Source organism: Lonchura striata, chromosome 20, assembly GCF_046129695.1.
Source record: "Lonchura striata isolate bLonStr1 chromosome 20, bLonStr1.mat, whole genome shotgun sequence".
In the NCBI taxonomy this organism is placed as follows: Eukaryota; Metazoa; Chordata; class Aves; order Passeriformes; family Estrildidae; genus Lonchura; species Lonchura striata.
Window position 1 is genome coordinate 7,462,696 of NC_134622.1, and position 17,170 is coordinate 7,479,865.

General features: G+C 58.0%; 1 protein-coding gene across 1 annotated transcript; it reads left to right on the plus strand.

Moving 5' to 3' along the window:
- The first annotated feature begins 3,691 nt into the window (after positions 1-3,691).
- TRAF4 (TNF receptor associated factor 4) lies at positions 3,692-8,932 on the plus strand. The gene is made up of 7 exons (XM_021550912.3): positions 3,692-3,855; positions 6,493-6,544; positions 6,847-6,951; positions 7,026-7,187; positions 7,507-7,668; positions 7,744-7,899; positions 8,243-8,932. Exons 1-7 carry the CDS (start codon positions 3,713-3,715, stop codon positions 8,873-8,875), a joined length of 1,413 nt encoding a protein of 470 aa, XP_021406587.1. The 5' UTR covers positions 3,692-3,712; the 3' UTR covers positions 8,876-8,932.
- The last annotated feature ends 8,238 nt before the right edge of the window (positions 8,933-17,170 follow it).

A 17,170-nucleotide genomic window follows, 5' to 3' on the forward strand; every position in this document is an offset into this window, starting at 1 on the left:
TGGCTCCTTGGCAGGGTGGGTGCATGGGTTTTTCCCTGCCTTTTTTGTTTCTTGTGGAGCTGCCTTTTCAGGCGGTTACACCCTGCTATCCCAGGAAGCCGACAGGAATTCAAAGGCTCTGCCAGTCCTTTGGCACTTTCCCGTGGTGCTGCAGGTTATGGAGACGGCTCAGCGCGGTGTCGGTGCTTTCCCCTCCCAGACCAACCTGGGCACCAGGGTGGTGGCAGGGCTGGGTTCAGTTCCCTCAAAACCCCTCTGGGCCACTGCCTCTCCTCCCTGCATGGAGCTGGCAGCAGCTCCAGCTCCTTCCAGCATTAGATTTCTTTTTCCTGTGTTGTGCAGAGCTCTCGGGGCTCTCCTTGCCCCACACCACATTTAAACACATCCCATAGGAAGGGGCTGGTGCTCCTCCTGCAGCCTTAGCAGGGCTGAGGACAGCAGCAGGCAGGACAAAGGTGTAACACCCTTTGTTTTGTCAGTAGTGGCACCAGAACGCCACTGCTTCAGGAGCCAAGCTCTTCCTGCTCTAGCTGGGCTGCCAAATCCAGGGGTGCGGCCCCCCCCTCTTGCTTCCTATCAGTGTACTGGTGTTAGGTGGATGATTTTATGGCTTAATGGCACCTTTGCACTGCAGTGCTGACGCTGGAGGTGTCACCAGCTCGAATATTGGGCTCCTTTGCTCCAGACTGGGGAAACCCATGTGGAGCAGTGCCCTTTGTGCTGGGGCAGGGGCTGCGGGGAGGGCTGGAGCCCTCGGGATTTCACAGCCTGGGCTCTCCACACAGGAGTTCAGCTGTGGAGCCCAGCGAGATCATTTGAATAATTTAATACCGGGCTGTGACCAAGCCTAGCGAAAGGGTAAAGGAAACAAAGAGGCCCCCAGCCCCGAGCAACAAAAGCTCCTGGAACGCCAAGCCGAGGCATGTCCGTGCTGCCGGAGGCAGAGAGCAGCCCGGGCAAATAGGCCACTTGCATTCCTCACGTCTGCTGCTTTGTTTCCCTGCAGAAGCTCCCGGTGAAATCTGCAGGTCTCGGGGCTTCTCCTTTTATCCCTTTTTTTGTTCCTGTGTTGTGTGGAGCTGGTGCTGGATCGGGGTCCCCGCGGCTGCTCCTGCTAAGGAGAGGCAGGGCCGGAGGGGAGGTGATGTGGGATGAGGCTGCCTGCTCCCCGCTGGTGCATCCTGGTGCGGGTCCCCTGTGGCCATTGTCACCCAGGGAAAGGCTGTCCCTGTTCCAAGTAAGATCCTGCTGACTTGGGGCCATTACTCTAGCAGGAAACTGCCTGCTGATCCCGCAGCTGATTTATTTTGATTCCGGCACCTCTGTCGAGGTCGTATCCTCATTCCCACGAGGCTTAGGCAGGAGGTGCGGCTGCTGTCCCTCTGTCCGTCTGCCTGGATCCCTTTCCCTGCCCTCTCTGGGCACGAGGCCCCAGCAGAGGACTCTCCCCACTCCTTTCCCTGGGGCCAAAGGCTCCACCTTAACTTGTTTAGAAGCCGGAGCGTCGGTTTTCCGTCCCTCCAGTTTAAGTTAAATAGAAGGCGGAGGGATGGAGTAGCAGGGAAAGGCTGGGGAAGAGGACAAGAGGCCTCTCCGAACTCAGATGGTTTCAAGAAGTGACCCATCATGGGAGACAGGGAACATATCACCTCCACAAAGGGAATTACCCTGAGTGTCGCCTTTGTGTGAGACAAATGCCTGGCTGTGATGTTGAAGGCGGGGAGGGCTTTGCTTAGGAGAGAGGGGAAAAGGACGGATCTTTGTTTGCAGGGTCTGACACCTCCCAGCCGCCCTGCCGGCACAGCCAGCACCTTCTGATGGCTTTGTCAGCTCCTGGCTAATTAGCAGAGATGCTCTTCAGTGAGGTTAGGGAAGAATAATTTTAAAACATCAAAGAGAAGCAGTAAATAATGATAAAAGTCGGCTGTTTCATGGTTGTCATCGGAGGCACAGGCTGCCTGTGTTTACAGGACTGATGTGCCCTGTCTTTGGAGTCCCGTCAGCCCCCAGGATACCGAGGTCCTTTTGGCCTGAACCTTGTCCCAGAGTCGTGTCCAGGGACAGCTTTTAGTCGGGACTGGGTCACAGCGTGTCAGGGGCAGTGTCTGGCTTGTGCCTATCTCTTGCTGGAGACAGCCTGGCTCCGGGCTCTGCTGGCACAGAGTGGCAGAACCAGCTGGACCGCGGGGCTGCTGGTCGATCCTGCCCTGGGGGTGTCCCAGCCCTGAGCAAACCTGGCCGGGGAGCACCTCAACCCCAGCTCAAGGTGGCTGTTGCTCCCCACTGCTCCCTGTACAGTTGCCCACTGTCACTTGTTTTTACCTGTCGGGTTTCTAGTATCACTGGGAGCTGGTTAAAGTTTAGCTCGGTGCTCTCCATCATCTGAGCAGCGACTCCCATCTCCTGGTAAAGCCCCTGCTGATGGCAGCTCGTGCTCAGTGTACCCCAGTACAAGGTTCCCTGATTTCTGGGAGCCCCAGTGCAGCTCAGAACAACCTGCCATCCCTCAGGGTAACCCCAGAAATGAGCCACCCATCCCCTCCCTGGCAGCTCTGGCAGCGAGCAGGCTGCCTCCCCCCGGGCTGCTGCAGGGTTTTATTTTAAGCAGAGCCTCTCGAGGAGAAGGGTAACGTGAGCTCCTTGAGTGACAAGTGATAGAGCTCGACTTGCTCAGCGTGTCCCCCAGGAATCCCTCTCCTCTGCCATTTGCTAATTGAAAACTGCTAACATTTGGGTCTGGAGCAACTGCCGCCCTTAATGGGGAGCTGGCTGGAGTGAGCGTTGGTGGGACTAAACACATGCTCACAGCCTGTCATCTGCTGGGCTCCATCTCTGGGGAAAGGGGCAAAGACTCCCATATGCTGCTCTGATTTCTGAAAGAGTGACGAGGGGGCTGGAGCCAGACAGATTTGCTTTTATTCTCCCTCCTCCAGGCTCTTGCTCAGTTACAAACCGTGGCTGGAGGGAGGCTGTTGGCTGCAGCCTGGGGTGTGAGTTCCCAGCAAGACAAAGCCACAGGAGCGGGTGTCCCCCTCGTGCCTGTGGCGTGGGGGGCTCAGGGCAGCCCCTCCACGTCCCGCTGTGGGTGGTGGCTGGGACAGGAGCTGCTCCCTGTGGAAGGAGCAGGACTGGGAGCTGTATTCCTCCTCCAGCCTCGCTCAGGGGCACAACCGTGGCCTCGGGCTGCCTGCAGGAGTCTGACACCCCTGGGACACCTCCGAGTCAAGGAGGGCATGTAGGGTCAGGGAGGGCACCGCAGTGCGTGCCCCCAGAGCCCACCCTGGGCCAGGGGAGGCTGCAGTGGGTGAGGGGGTCTGTGATGTGATATTGATGCTCCCCAAACTCCTGCGGCGGCTGCTCCCAGCGTGGTGGGTACCAAACCCCCCCGGGAGGGCTGTGCCCGGTGGGGTGCTCCCCAAGTCCCCAGGGTGGCTGTGCCCCATGTGCTGCACCCCAAACCCCTTGGAGGGGCTGTCCCCGGTGTGACGCCCCCCGAGCCCCCGGGATACCGGCACCGCTCCATCCCCCCCCCAATGCGGGGAGGCGGGGTCCGGGCGGGGGGCGGTGGCGATGCCGTCCCCGTGGCGGGGCGGGCTCAGGCCGGTCCCACCGCCCCGTCCGGCCTCCGGGCGGAGCCGGGCGCGGAGCGGGGAGCCGAGCGGGCGCGGGGCGGCGGCGGCGGCGGCGGCGGGCGCGGGGCGGCGGCGGCGGGATGCCGGGCTACGACTACAAACTGCTGGAGCGGCCGCGGCGCCGGGTGCTGTGCCCGCTTTGCGGGAAGCCCATGCGGGAGCCCGTCCGCGTCTCCACCTGCGGCCACCGCTTCTGCGACACCTGCCTGCAGGAGTTCCTCAGGTGAGACCCCGCATCACGCCACGGGCGACCCGACGATACTCCGCGCACCCCTTCCCCCCCGTGGGGTACCCTGGTGGTCGCGCATCCCCCGCAACCGCCCGAGCCGGGGTCCCGCACCCCGGGCGGCAGCGGCTGCTCCCCGCCATCGCCACCCCAGGTGCGGGGGTGCCCCGGAGAGGGGTGCGGGGTGCACGGGGGTGCGGATGCCCCGGGAGGGAATGCGGGATATCCCGGAGCACCCCCGGGCACCCCGTATCTTTCCCCAGGACCCCCGCACCCCAAGGGGTGCGGGGGTCCTGGGGAAAGATGCGGCGTGCCCGGGGGTGCTCCGGGCCGGGGAACGGCTGCGGTGTGCTCCGGGAGAAGATGCGGAGCGCCCCGGGAAAGGCGCGGGGAGGCCAGGGATGCCCCGGGCCAGGGAAAGGTGCGGGGTGCCCGGTGGTGCCCCGGGGCAGGGAGGGGGTGCGGGGCGCGCCCAGCCCGTGACAGCCGCCCCGCGGGTGCAGCGGCCCGTGGCCCCTTTCGCTGAGGAGGAGGAGGAGGAGGAAGAGGAGGGCCGGGTGAAGCCCGGAGCGGCGAGTTTCGAGAATCGAGCTTAACCCCTTCCTGCCCCGGCCCCGCCGGAGGAAGTGGGTGTTTTTGGGGAGGGGTGTACGGCCACTCCGGTGTCCCCGCACCCACGGGTGATCGCGACCCGGCTGTGTGCGCTGGATGAGAGCGAGGAGCCGGAGCTTCTTCCGACCCCTGCGGTTCGGAGCGCCCGGTACCGGCAGCGGGGTTGACGTGCGGGGTCGGTGCGGTCCCGGTTCCCGGGGAGGGGGTGCCCGTGCTTTCCCCCGGCGGTGACAAGCGTCACCCCGGGCCTTTCCCCACCTTTCCCAGCCGGAGCGACCTTCGCCCGGGGACAGCTCACGGGCACCCCAGTCACCGGGGCCGGTTTCTGTGAAACCGGGCGTTCCCCGGGGCACGTGTCAGAGCGCATCGGGGCCCCCCCCTGCTCCCCCGCACTCTTTCTGCCGGTCCCTCGGCTCTGCCGGGGGGAATGGCCTCGGGGATCCCCCCCGAACACAACGTGTTTGCCCCGGATCACTTTGGGGCTCGCATGGGCTGAGCCATCCAGCGGTGCTGGGACGGAGTGTTGAGGGGTGCCGGGGGGTGCCGGGGTTCCCTGTCCCATCACCTCGCTGTGCCCCAAACACGCCGTGAAGGTCAGAGGCAAGGACGGTCCCCCCCGGGTGCTGCCTCAGCACATTCCCTGCCCGGCCAAGCGTGAGGAATGGGGAGGCTTTGTCGGGGATTAGGCGCTGGCTTCGGGTCATCGTCCCACTTCCCCGGCAGCCCCAGCACCCCAACACCGTGCCCGGGGTGCAGGAACAGCTGGCAGCCCTGGAAAGGCAGCAGAGTGATGCCAGCCACGGGGCAATGCCAGCCACGGGGCAATGCCACGGGGCAATGCCACGGGCTCCCCTGGAAGGGCAGGGTGCCTTGGAGCACCTTATCTCGGTGGATCCCTGGTGACTCCCACAAAACCACCTGTGACAAGCAGAGTGGGCACGTGGCAAAGGTGGCTGCAGCCGTTCCTCACGTGGGGCACACCCCACAGAGCTGTGGTTCCTGGGGTTCACCTGTACTCCCAGCACAGGGTTGGTGGCAGCAGGGGACATGACCGTGCCATGGCCAGGCTGGCGCGTGCCCGGCGGCACTGCTGGCTCCGTCCCGGCATCTCACATCCACTTGGCAGCTCTGGTCAAGGCCACGCCAGTGCCTGCCAAGGGCTTGCAGTGATTAGATGGGCACAAGGGCTGTCCAGCCTTGTTCAGTGTTACCTCAAAGACAGCAGAGCCACAGGGTCCCTTTGTATCCCTCCTGCGTGTCCCTGTGGGCAGCACCTGTGGTGTCCCACCCCAGTGTCCATCAAAGATCATGCATGGACACCCTCTCCAACCCCTGGGCACAGTGATGTGTGGACCAGAGGTGATGGTGACTCCTGCCAGGCTGCCTCTTTGGCTGGGCCCCTGTCTCCACTTCATGCTGCTCCTCTGCATGGCAGGGCTGAGCAGGGCCCGTCCCACCTCAGGGACAGCTCTCGGGGGGCCCAGCAGGATGGGGACCCCTCCAGGGGGGCTGCCTGTCCCCCTGTCCTGACTCACTGTGATGGCTGGAGGGGCCATTTCCTGTGGAGCAGGACTCCCAGGGTCACACATCAGGGCTGCACATCTGGCGCCCAGCTGTTGCCCTCCCCCACCTCCCCTGGGCCCCGGCACCTGGGGCTGTGGCCGCCCCGGCCCTGCTGGCCCCCTCCTGGCACCCTCCTTAATCCCAGGGCCGGGATGGGCAAGGGGCTGCCGGGCTCCAGATGGTGCCAGGCTCACGGTGGCTGGCCCGGGCCCCTGGGGACCGCAGCCTGGGGGGGGGGCTGCCTGGGGGGGTGTCTGGCGGGGGCATTTCCCAGCTCAGACAGATGGAGCAGGATTAGAGCCGTGCCTCCCCCAGGGTGGCGGCTGGATTTGGTACAGGGTGAGCGCTCAGCAATGCAGGGACAACATCAATGTCCTGGCGTGGGATGGCGGGGACCCGCTGGGACGTGGTGGCTGTGCCACCAGCCCCGAGTGACCCTGAGCCTTCTGTGTCTTGCAGCGAAGGCGTCTTCAAGTGTCCAGAGGACCAGCTGCCCCTGGACTATGCCAAGGTGAGCCGGGCACAGGGATGGGTACCCTGCTCCAAGGGGACATCCCCAGCAAGGGGCCGTCCCCAGCTCTGCACGGCGCCTGGCACGGCCGCGCCGGCCTGGCACGGGCGCCCGGGCGGAAGCAAGAGCCCTTTGTGCCGCGGGGCCGGGGAGCGGAAACCCGCTCCCGACAAAGGGCGCTTGTTGGTGTGCCCGGGGGGGATCCGGGCAGCGTGCCCGGGGCTCCCAGCCAGGCTGTGCCGGGGGCTGCGTGCCCCCACAGCCCGCTGCGGGATGCTGATACCCCGCTGCTGCCCCTCCAGATCTACCCTGACCCCGAGCTGGAGGCGCAGGTGCTGAGCTTGGCCATCCGCTGCATCCACAGCGAGGAGGGCTGCCGCTGGAGCGGGCTCATCAAGCACCTCCAGGTAGGGCCCGAGAGCATGGCGGGGGGCAGAGCTGTACCCTGAGGCCTTCCTGTCACCGTCCCTGTGTCCCCCAGGCCCATCTCGGCACCTGTGGCTTCAACGTGATCCCCTGCCCCAACCGCTGCAGCGCCAAGCTGAGCCGCCGTGACCTCCCCGAGCACGTCCAGCACGGCTGCCCCAAGCGCAGGGTCAAGTGCGAGTTCTGCGCCAGCGACTTCACCGGGGAGGCCTTCGAGGTGGGCAGTGGGGGGGACACTGTGAGGGACACCGCTGGCCGGGGTGCCATGGTGGGCATGGCTGTGCTGGGGGTGTTGTGGCGGTGTAGCCGGGATGTGCGGGCACCCCAGTGGGCTGCAGGGGCACCATGGGGACACAGCCTGGGTGTGGGGACACTGCGGGAGACACATCATGGTGGGGGCAGCCTTGGGGGGGATGTGGACACGTGGGCTCTTGGGCATTGTGCCCTCTGGCTGTGGGGGCACCGTGTGTCCTCATCGCTGTCAGGGCTGGCTGGTGAGGGCAGCCAGAGGGTGGTGACACTGTCGTGGTCCCCAGGGCCACCAGGGCACGTGTCCCCAGGAGAGTGTGTACTGTGAGAACAAGTGTGGGGCCCGCATGATGCGGCGCCTGCTGTCCCAGCACGCCCTGGCCGAGTGCCCCAAGCGCACCCAGCCCTGCACCTACTGCTCCAAGGAGTTCGTCTTTGACACCATCCAGGTGAGTTTGGAGCCCGTGGGGACCCTCATCCTGCCCAGCTCCCAGCCCCAGCTGACAGCCTCTCTGCTTCCCCAGAACCACCAGTACCAGTGTCCCCGGTACCCCGTGCCGTGCCCCAACCAGTGTGGGACACCCAGCATTGCCCGGGAGGATGTGCCCACCCACCTCAAGGAGAGCTGCAACACTGCCATGCTGCTGTGCCCCTTCAAGGAAGCTGGCTGCAAGCACCGGGTGAGTGCTGTCCCTGAGACCAACCCGCCCTGGCATCCTTGGGCATGGGGTGTTGTCCCTACCATGTCACGCCTGTGCCCCACAACACCTCCACACCGCCTCTGCCCCGACATCCATCCCATCCCTCGTGCTCAGTCCCATCCCTGTGGCTCCGTGATCTCACCCCTGTGTTTGCCACCCAGTTGTCCCCCTGCCACCTCAACCAGGTGTCCCTGTGTCCCCATGACACCCCAGTGAGAAGGGGTGCTCCGATGACATCTCCATGTTATCCCCACGGTACCTTCTCTCCTGTCCCCACGCCGTCCCTGCCACCCTCCTGCTGACGGCCCTGCTGTCCCCACAGTGCCCCAAGCTAGCCATGGGCCGGCACCTGGAGGAGAGCACCAAGACCCACCTGGGCATGGTGTGTGCCCTGGTGAGCCGGCAGCGGCAGGAGATCCTGGAGCTGCGTCGGGACGTGGAGGAGCTGTCGGTGAGCAGCGACGGGACCCTCATCTGGAAAATCGCCGACTACGCCCGCAAGCTGCAGGAGGCCAAAGCCCGCAGCAACTACGAGTTCTTCAGCCCCCCGTTCTACACCCACAAGTACGGCTACAAGCTCCAGGTGTCGGCTTTCCTCAACGGCAACGGCAGCGGGGAGAGCAGCCACCTCTCCGTCTACATCCGCGTGCTGCCGGGCGAGTACGACAACCTGCTGGAGTGGCCCTTCTCCTACCGTGTCACCTTCTCCTTGCTGGACCAGAGTGACCCCTCGCTCTCCAAGCCCCAGCACATCACCGAGACCTTCCACCCCGACCCCAACTGGAAAAACTTCCAGAAGCCGGGAGCCTCGCGCAGCTCCCTGGACGAGAGCACCCTGGGCTTCGGCTACCCCAAGTTCATCTCCCACGAGGACATCAGGAAACGGAACTACGTGCGGGACAACGCCATCTTCATCAAAGCCTCGGTGGAGATCCCCCAGAAGATCCTGGCCTGAGCCCCGGAGGGGGACAGGATGTGACCGGGGTGCCCACCCAGGGGTGCCCCAGGTGGTGCTGAGCTCCTGCCCGCAGCCGGTGCCCCCAGCTTGGGGACGCTGCCGTGGCACCGTGCTGGCTCTCAGGACAGGCAGGGATGGGGCTGCTCCCAGGTCCCTCCTGGGGCCGGGACTGCCCCTGGGGCACTGGGGCAGCTCCTTCTCAGGTGCCCGGGGGTGCCAGGGGGCTGGGCCCCCTAAGCTCCTCCCCGAGGTGCCCAGCAGCCCCCAGCAGCCTCGCTGGGGACCCTGCAGGACCCCACTGGCCAGAGCCATATTTTGTAAACTGGTGCTCCCCAGGTTGTTATTTATTACCCCGGGCTGGGGCTGCTGCCCCCTCCCCACATTTTTTTCTTTTCAATAAACTTTTCTTGTATTTATTACGGCCGCCTGAACCTCCTTCCTCTGCCTGCCGGGATGGGCATGGCAGGAGCGGGGGATGCTCCTGGGTGCTGGGGACAGGGAGAGCCGGGTCCGGGCTGGGGGGCACGGACAGGGGTAATCCCTGACCCACATCCCGGCGGCAGACGGGCTCAGATGGAGCCGGTTAATTCGGTAATCACCGCCAGCGGCGGGGCCGTGCCGGGCTGGGGGAGCCCAGCCCCGGGGGGCTCTTTCCCTGCAGGCCCCCCTCTGTGCCATCAGCCCCTCGTTAGCGCTGGGTAATTAACGCCCCGGGGGAGGGCGGCATCCCGAGCAGGGGTGGGCGATGCTGGGGGGCACTGGGGCAGACTGGGGGGGTCGGGCTGGATCAGGCCCCGTGTCCGTGTGTCTGACCCCCCTCCCGTCACTCCGGCAGCAGTGGGGGGGTCGCTGTCTCTGCGGGATAATCCCACAATTGCATTAGTGCTGCTCCGGTTTAATGCAATTAGCTCCTAATTAGCTGCACCCTGCGGCCCTGGCTGGGCTGGGGGGGTGGCAGTACTGCCCGGGGGTGTCCCCATACCCCGTTCCCCCCACTCCCCCCAGGAATGTCCCCGTGGGCAGGTCCCAGCCCGGTGCAGCAGCCCGGGGCCCTGGGGAGATGGGCAATTCCCCTGTCCTTGCTGGGACCCAGCCTGTACTGGTGCCAAATTCCTGCCCAAACTGGTGCCCAATATGAGCCCACCCCACTGCCCACTGCCAGCCTGTACTGGTGCCCAGTTCCATTCCTGCAATAGGGCGAAATGCAGGTCCATACTGGTGCCCAGTGCCAGCCTATAGTGGCGTCCAGTGCCAGTCCATACCTCCCCACCAAACTGGTGTCTGATGCCAGCCCATTCTGGTGTCCAGTGTCAGCCCGTACTGGTGCCCACACTGGCACCAGTGTCACCCCATGCTCGTGCCAAGTGCCAGCTCCTGCTGATTTCTGATGCCAGCCCCTTCTGACGGACACCTCTTGCCCACACTGGTGCCTGCGGTGTCCAGTACCAGCCTGTGCTGGTGCCCAGTGCCAGCCCAGAGTGGTGGCACTTCCAGCCCACACTGGTGACCCATACTAGCCCAGATTGGTGCCCAGTGCCAGACCATACTGGTACCAGTGCCAGCCCAAACTGGTGACTGTTGCCAGTCTATTGCCAGCCCATACTTGTGCCCAGTTTCAGCTTGTATTGGTGCCCAGTTTCAGCCCGTACTGGTGCCCAGTGCCACCCGTGTCTTAATGTCCAGTGCCAACCCATACTGGTGACCTGTGCTGGCCCATACTGGTGCCCGGTTCCAGCCCGTCCCAGTACCCGGTTCCAGCCTGTCCCAATGCCCAGTTCAGCCCATCCCAATGCCCAGTTCAGCCCGTCCCAGTGCCCTTTTCCAGCCCGTCCCAGTACCCGGTTCTAGCCTGTCCCAATGCCCAGTTCCAGCCCGTCCCAGTGCCCTTTTCCAGCCCATCCCAGTGCCCAATTTCAGCCCATCCCAATGCCCAGTTCCAGCCCGTCCCAGTGCCCAATTTCAGCCCATCCCAATGCCCAGTTCAGCCCGTCCCAGTGCCCAATTTCAGCCCATCCCAGTGCCCAGTTCCAGCCCATCCCAGTGCCCTTTTCCAGCCCGTCCCAGTGCCCAGTTCCAGCCCATCCCAGTGCCCGGTTCCAGCCCATCCCAGTGCCCAGTTCCAGCCCATCCCAGTGCCCTTTTCCAGCCCGTCCCAGTGCCCGGTTCCAGCCCATCCCAGTGCCCTTTTCCAGCCCGTCCCAGTGCCCAGTTCCAGCCCATCCCAATGCCCGGTTCCAGCCCATCCCAGTGCCCTTTTCCAGCCCGTCCCAGTGCCCAGTTCCAGCCCATCCCAATGCCCGGTTCCAGCCCATCCCAGTGCCCAGTTCCAGCCCGTCCCAGTGCCCAGTTCCAGCCCATCCCAGTGCCCTTTTCCAGCCCGTCCCAGTGCCCGGTTCAGCCCGTCCCCGTGTCCCCCTCCCCGCCCGGTGCTCGGCTCAGTGGCGCCGCCTCGTGGGGACAGAGGGGAGGGGAAGATGTTAATAGACATTTATAGCCTTATAATTTATATAAATGAACAATAATTATCATTATTATTACAATGAATAATAATTATCATTATTATTACATCATTATAATTATTGCGTTAACAAATTGTTGCAATTCGTATTAAATATGCGTTTTATCCTTACACATTTTACGCTTATTTTTTATTTTATAGTTTATATATATATTAAAAATATTTTAAATTTAATATTTAACATATTTCTATTATTATATCAAATTGCACATATCAATAGAATTGCATTACATAATATTTTTGTATTTTATATTATAGAAATTCTATCTGTATATTTACACATCTTCCATCCTTCATATTTATCATACATTTAATTTCTATTTAACAGCCATTTATAACTCTTGTCCTTATATTTTATATTTTTTCTATTTTACATTTATTACGCACATTTTATTTCTATATTTTCATTTGGGTGTATATATACACACACCCCCATACACACACAGAGTACAGAGACAGCCCTGTCCCTCTGACCAGCCCACACACAGCGTGTTGGCAACACTTCATTCCAACCACTTGCCTTAAAAAAAAAAAAAAAAAAAAAAAAATTAAAATCCTTATATAAATTGTGAACTAAAAGTGGGAAGCAGTGCTGGAGGAAACCTGAGCTGCAGCTCCTGGATGAAAAACACAACATTGTGAGATTATTTGTCCCTGTCCCCACCTCAGGGACCAACCCCAACTCTGCTTTCCCCGCTGGGGTTGATTTTCCAGCCCTTTTCCAGCCTCTCTGTGCCATGTGCTGGTGGCTGCTGCACTTTTACCTGGGCACGTCTGGAAATGTCAGCTGGATCTTGGAGCACCTCTCAACCTCCGGCACGGCCCGGGCGGCAGGAAAAGCAGGAGGGGGAGATGCTCTAAATGCTCAAGGAGGAGAGGGAGACAAATCGATTTTTGCTACTAAATTTAGCCTCAAATATCAAGTTTAAAAATAAACTTCCTGGAAAACTCGGTGGTTTGAGGGCTTGTTCTAAAGGTTTGTGCTGCCGCCTCACTCCCTGCTCTGAAGGACCTTCAGAAGATGCTCAGATCACAGAGGAAAATCTTATTAAATACCCAAAAAAATCGAGGAAGACCCCACCTGGAGGGCCCTTTGCCTGTGTAAGACCTCCCGCCACAGTGGAGATGCCCTAAATAACCTCCAAACCTTTTTAACCTCTTTGGGATTGTAGACAGGGAGGATTTTTGGGAAAACCACTTCATCTGCTCACACCATAGAGCCCTGATTTGTGCTGATTCTTGATGCTTCTTCTCGGAGACAATGAAACCAGACTTTGATAGTGTATAGGGAGAAAAATGTGAGAAAAATTTCCTTTGCACATCCTTTATTAAAGACCCATCTGAGCCCCTTCCCTCCCCATTTGCCCCCAGGACTGAGGGGTTTGAGGGCAGCAAAATTGATTTCACAGCAGTTTTTTGGTGCAATCTCACTTCATTCTCTGTACATCTCTCAGGCTTGCAGCCACCCCAGCAGAATCAACAGCCTGTACCCAATTGCTTTGAAATTAACTTAAACTAAGCAGATAAAACACTCCAATAATTTTATTGCAATTTGGCTCTGCTGAACATTGAAGAGCATCCGAAAGGCGGCTCTTGCTGGAGGGTGTCCAATGTGTGCTCCTCCAGCAGCTGAGCACAATGTGCCACTTCACTTGGTTCCTCCACCCTCTGGATCCCCCAGGACCCCACAAGGATATTTTTCAGGATTTTTTTCAGCTCTGAATTTTTGCAGCATCCCCAAGGTTGCTCCTCTCTTGAACATCACAAGCTGCCGGAGCTGCTGGAGTTCACAAAGAACATCTGGGTGTTGTCTACCTGGGGGTCAAAATCTTTGGAAGAAAAACCCATTTGGCCCAAGAGGAGGAGTTTTAAAAGGTTGGATTTCCCTCAAAGCCCTCAGCTTAGCTGTGGCTGCAGGTGATTCCTCGGTGGAGGCAGCAGCTGCTCACACCAAGTCCCTGCTGGATCGTTTTCCACCAGATCCTTGCTCCACGTCCAACAGGCTGCAAAGAGGAGGAGAAAGCCTCCTGAAAACTCCTTGCAGAAGAGATTGTTCATGCTGGGGGGGTGGATGAAGAAATCAGATAGCAAAGAAGCTTTGAGTCAAAGGAGAAGAGGACCCTGAAGCTCTGATGGAAGGAGTGGCTGCTGCTGGAATTTCCGGATGCTGGGGAGGGATGCAGCAGTGCCTGTGGGCAAACAGCTCTTCCTGCCTCACTCAGCCAGGCTAAGCTGTCTGGTTTAGCCCAAATTCCAGGAAAACCATGTGGGAACCAAATGTCCACGGTATTTGGGGAACAGTGGGAACAGCAGGAAAAAGGGATTTTGATGCTCAGGTTTGCAGTGGGACGGGGTTGGAGTTTTGTCCTTCTGAGAGATGGAAGCAAAGATTAAATGAGATGTACAATCCTGGGAAAGGGGAGGAGACCCTGGCAGGTCCCATGCAAATGTTACAAATTCCCTTTAAAATTTTGGCAGGACTCAAACCCCCGCCTCCTCCTAGTTTTAACCATTATTTCAGCACCTTTCTCTCTGAGATTCTTTGTTTTCCCAAACCCTGCCTTTTATTGGAGCAGTCAGCCAGACTCTGCCTGATACATTCCTAGCCCAGAAACCCATGGATACCCTTCCCCAAATTCCCTCTGGGACAAGCACCTACCCTGTGACCCCATGGCCGCCTCACACTGAATAAAATGAACAGAAGGGGCAGAGGGACTAGGTCTCTTTATTTTTCATGTGGACAAAATAATAATAATAATAAAGAAAATTCTAATTGGTACCCGTAGCACAGAGGCAGCAGCCTTAATCATCAGCCTTGTGGCTTAATGAAATACAGCAGCAATTCCCAGTTCTCTCCCCAGTGACCCCCAGCAAACAGCTCTGCTTGGTTTCCACGGGAGCAACCGAGGCCCCCCGAGACATCTGACATGGAAAGCTTAAAGAAAACTCACAAGTGTCTTTTATAAAACGTTCACTTTGGGCTGCAACAAACTGGGCTGGTGGTGGCTGAACAGCTCCGAAGCTCCTGCTCCAAACACAGGACACATGGAAGGGTTCACAACATGCTCGTGTTTATCCTTCCCAGCATCCTCCTGAGGTCCAGCTTGAGGTTCTGCAGTGGTGTGGGGATGGGGAGGATGGTGCTGCTGAGGGAGGGTGAGGAGCTCAGGAGACACCTGAGCTTTACTCATTCCTCAGGATCCAGCAGGGAGCAGAGCCTTGTGCTGGAGTAGAGGTGGGGAAAGCACTGACTCATGGATGGACAGACGGACAGAAAGGCAAAAGCAGCTGTAGTGTGAGCCCCAGAGGTTGGTGATCACCCACAAGGCACTCCTGGGAGAGCCCAGGAGGAAGGAACATCCCTGGCCTTTGGGTTCCTCTTAATTCTGCACTGGGCAGAGAGAAAAAATCCACGGGAGGTTTTCCCACGTTTCCAGGAGAGCAGGGCACAGCTCCTACCACACCACAAGGCTCTTCCCTTCCTCACCCTGGTGACAGTGCCACTGCCAGACCCCACCCTGGGCACCCACACCACGGATCCAAGCTCTGCTCCCAACATCCCACCTGGGAATGAGGCAGGACAGCGCTTCTCTTTAGGGCAGGATGGAGAGCCCATCACAACAGGGCTGCTGCAGAGGTGAAAAGGGTTGGCTCGAAGAAAAATCTCACTCCCAGACCAAAAGGAAAGGTTTCAGTATATTTTAATAGTAAAATGATTCGTATTTTTTTTTTCAAGCAATGTCCCACCTGGATGAGTCTCAGCAGGATTTTTGCTTCCCGGTCCTGCTGTACCGGGGCAAAGCCTCGGAGGCCGTGGCTGTACCTGTGCAGAACAGTCCCCAAAAACACCCAGCGTGCTGCCAACACCACCAAACACCTCCCAGGCAACCACCAGCACGGCACAGGACCCTGCTCAGGCTCTCGGGAGAAGAGCAGGAGTTAAAAATTAGCTTTTAGTAACAGTCTGGGTTAAGATTTGGAGCAGGCTACGGAACAGAGGAGAGGCCAAGGTTTTATTTAGTAAAAAGGAGCAGAACACCTTCCAGTGACTGACTGGGCAGGGAGGGGTGAGGTCAGAGCACAGCCCTCGCTGGGGTTGGGTTTGGGACAGGGAGGACGACGGGGTGACAGTGGGGAAGCAGCTTCAGACTCGAACTCTGGCTCCAACAGAATGGATTCAGAAAAATATTGCATGAAAAGCCTCAGGATTTTCGTTCTTTCATAGATGTATATTTACCAGTTTTCACAAAGACTGCAGGAATACGATTATAAACAATAAATTAGGACTTCATGTTGCTATCATTTGGCATAACACAATCAGGCAATTTTTCCTTTTTTTTTAAATATAAGGCAACACAAGCCAACACATAATTTAATCCGTCTTTAGTCAAATTGCTTAACTTTGTTCAGGAGTTACCACTAAAGAACGGGTTATAGTACACTTAAAAGAATTTAAATAATGACATGATATAAGTGTACTAACTTACGCAAGGAGTCAGAAACGTACTCTGCTAAGCTTTGAAACCTAAATATTTGTTACAGCCCAGGACTACACATTCTAAATTAAAAAAATACAAATAAATGTTTTCTAATTTTCCCATTTACGAAAAACTTTTAAGAATCTCTAGCCAACTATGACGTCACTTCAAAACTTTTTTTTTAGTTTTTTTTTTTTAATTTTGTATGATGTCTTTAAGATTTTTTTTTAAACCATGCTCATTAAGGAAAGTTCAAGGAGCAAATACTTAAGGCTTTGTTTTTCCAAGGGCTGTGAGGGAGGCCAGTGGATGGCAGAGGCCAGTGGGTTCACCCATACACAATGCTACTCAAACCCACACTACCAGGCGACATTCATACAGAAATATTACACTTAAAAGTTACAGTGTAGAGCAATATTTTTTAGCCAGTGTACATAGAAAGAATCAATGCATTTATTTTTTTAAACATTTTCTTCTTCTTTTTTTTTTTTTTAATTTCCAAACTTGATTGTGATCATTATGTTCAAGTATTAGTCTCGTTAACAGAGATGAGGAATTTTCTACTTACAATAAATTCGGCTGTTAGGAAGGAAAGGGATGTTTTGGTACACAGAGAACAAGATGCTGAGGTTACCCAGTTAGTGTCCTACAGTCACTGACTCAACTGGCTGCTGGAAGTGACGTGGGGAGGGAACAGAAGGAGTTAGGCACCGAGACCCTGGGAAAAAGGGATGTTGCAAACAGCTTTGCTCATTCCCAGGGAGAAGAATTGTTCCATTAAATCCGCTGGGGTGTTTGGATGGAGAGGAACAGGGGACTGTCAATCCCACAGTGGCTTGTGAGAGGAGCTTTGATTCAGACCAACAGCACCGCGCTCGGGGACGGGCTGAGCTCCATCTCCTCACCCTGACAGAAATTCCAGCTTCCAGAGAAGTGGCTGAACCCTTTTTGGAGTTGTCAGTGGGTCTGGATTCCCTTCACACGAGGCTGGCCAGACTCCTAGCAGCGAGGGATTCAGACAACGTGAGCTTTGAGGCAGCTGGAAGGGCAGTGGGGAGGGGGAACACGAAGAAAGGCAGCTCCCTGTGGCTGCCTTCATCCCAAACCTGCCATTCCCCTCCTCGTACCCTGTCCAGAAACAGAAAGAGTCAGAAAAATTGGCCAGAGACTTTTGACTTTGGACAAAGTCTAAATGATAAACATGGGCAAGAAACAGCTGAAAAGCTTCTCCCTCTATTAAAGCCTAAACACATACCCCTAGCAGGCTCTTTTCAAATGTAGGCTCTTTTTCAATTA

Excerpts from the sequence above, each read along its gene's own strand:
- TRAF4 (XM_021550912.3), top strand. The coding sequence starts at position 3,713 with ATGCCGGGCTACGACTACAAACTGCTGGAGCGGCCGCGGCGCCGGGTG. Across the intron at positions 3,856-6,492 it reads TGCCTGCAGGAGTTCCTCAG|CGAAGGCGTCTTCAAGTGTC; the intron begins GTGAGACCCCGC and ends TGTGTCTTGCAG. Across the intron at positions 7,188-7,506 it reads TCACCGGGGAGGCCTTCGAG|GGCCACCAGGGCACGTGTCC; the intron begins GTGGGCAGTGGG and ends CGTGGTCCCCAG.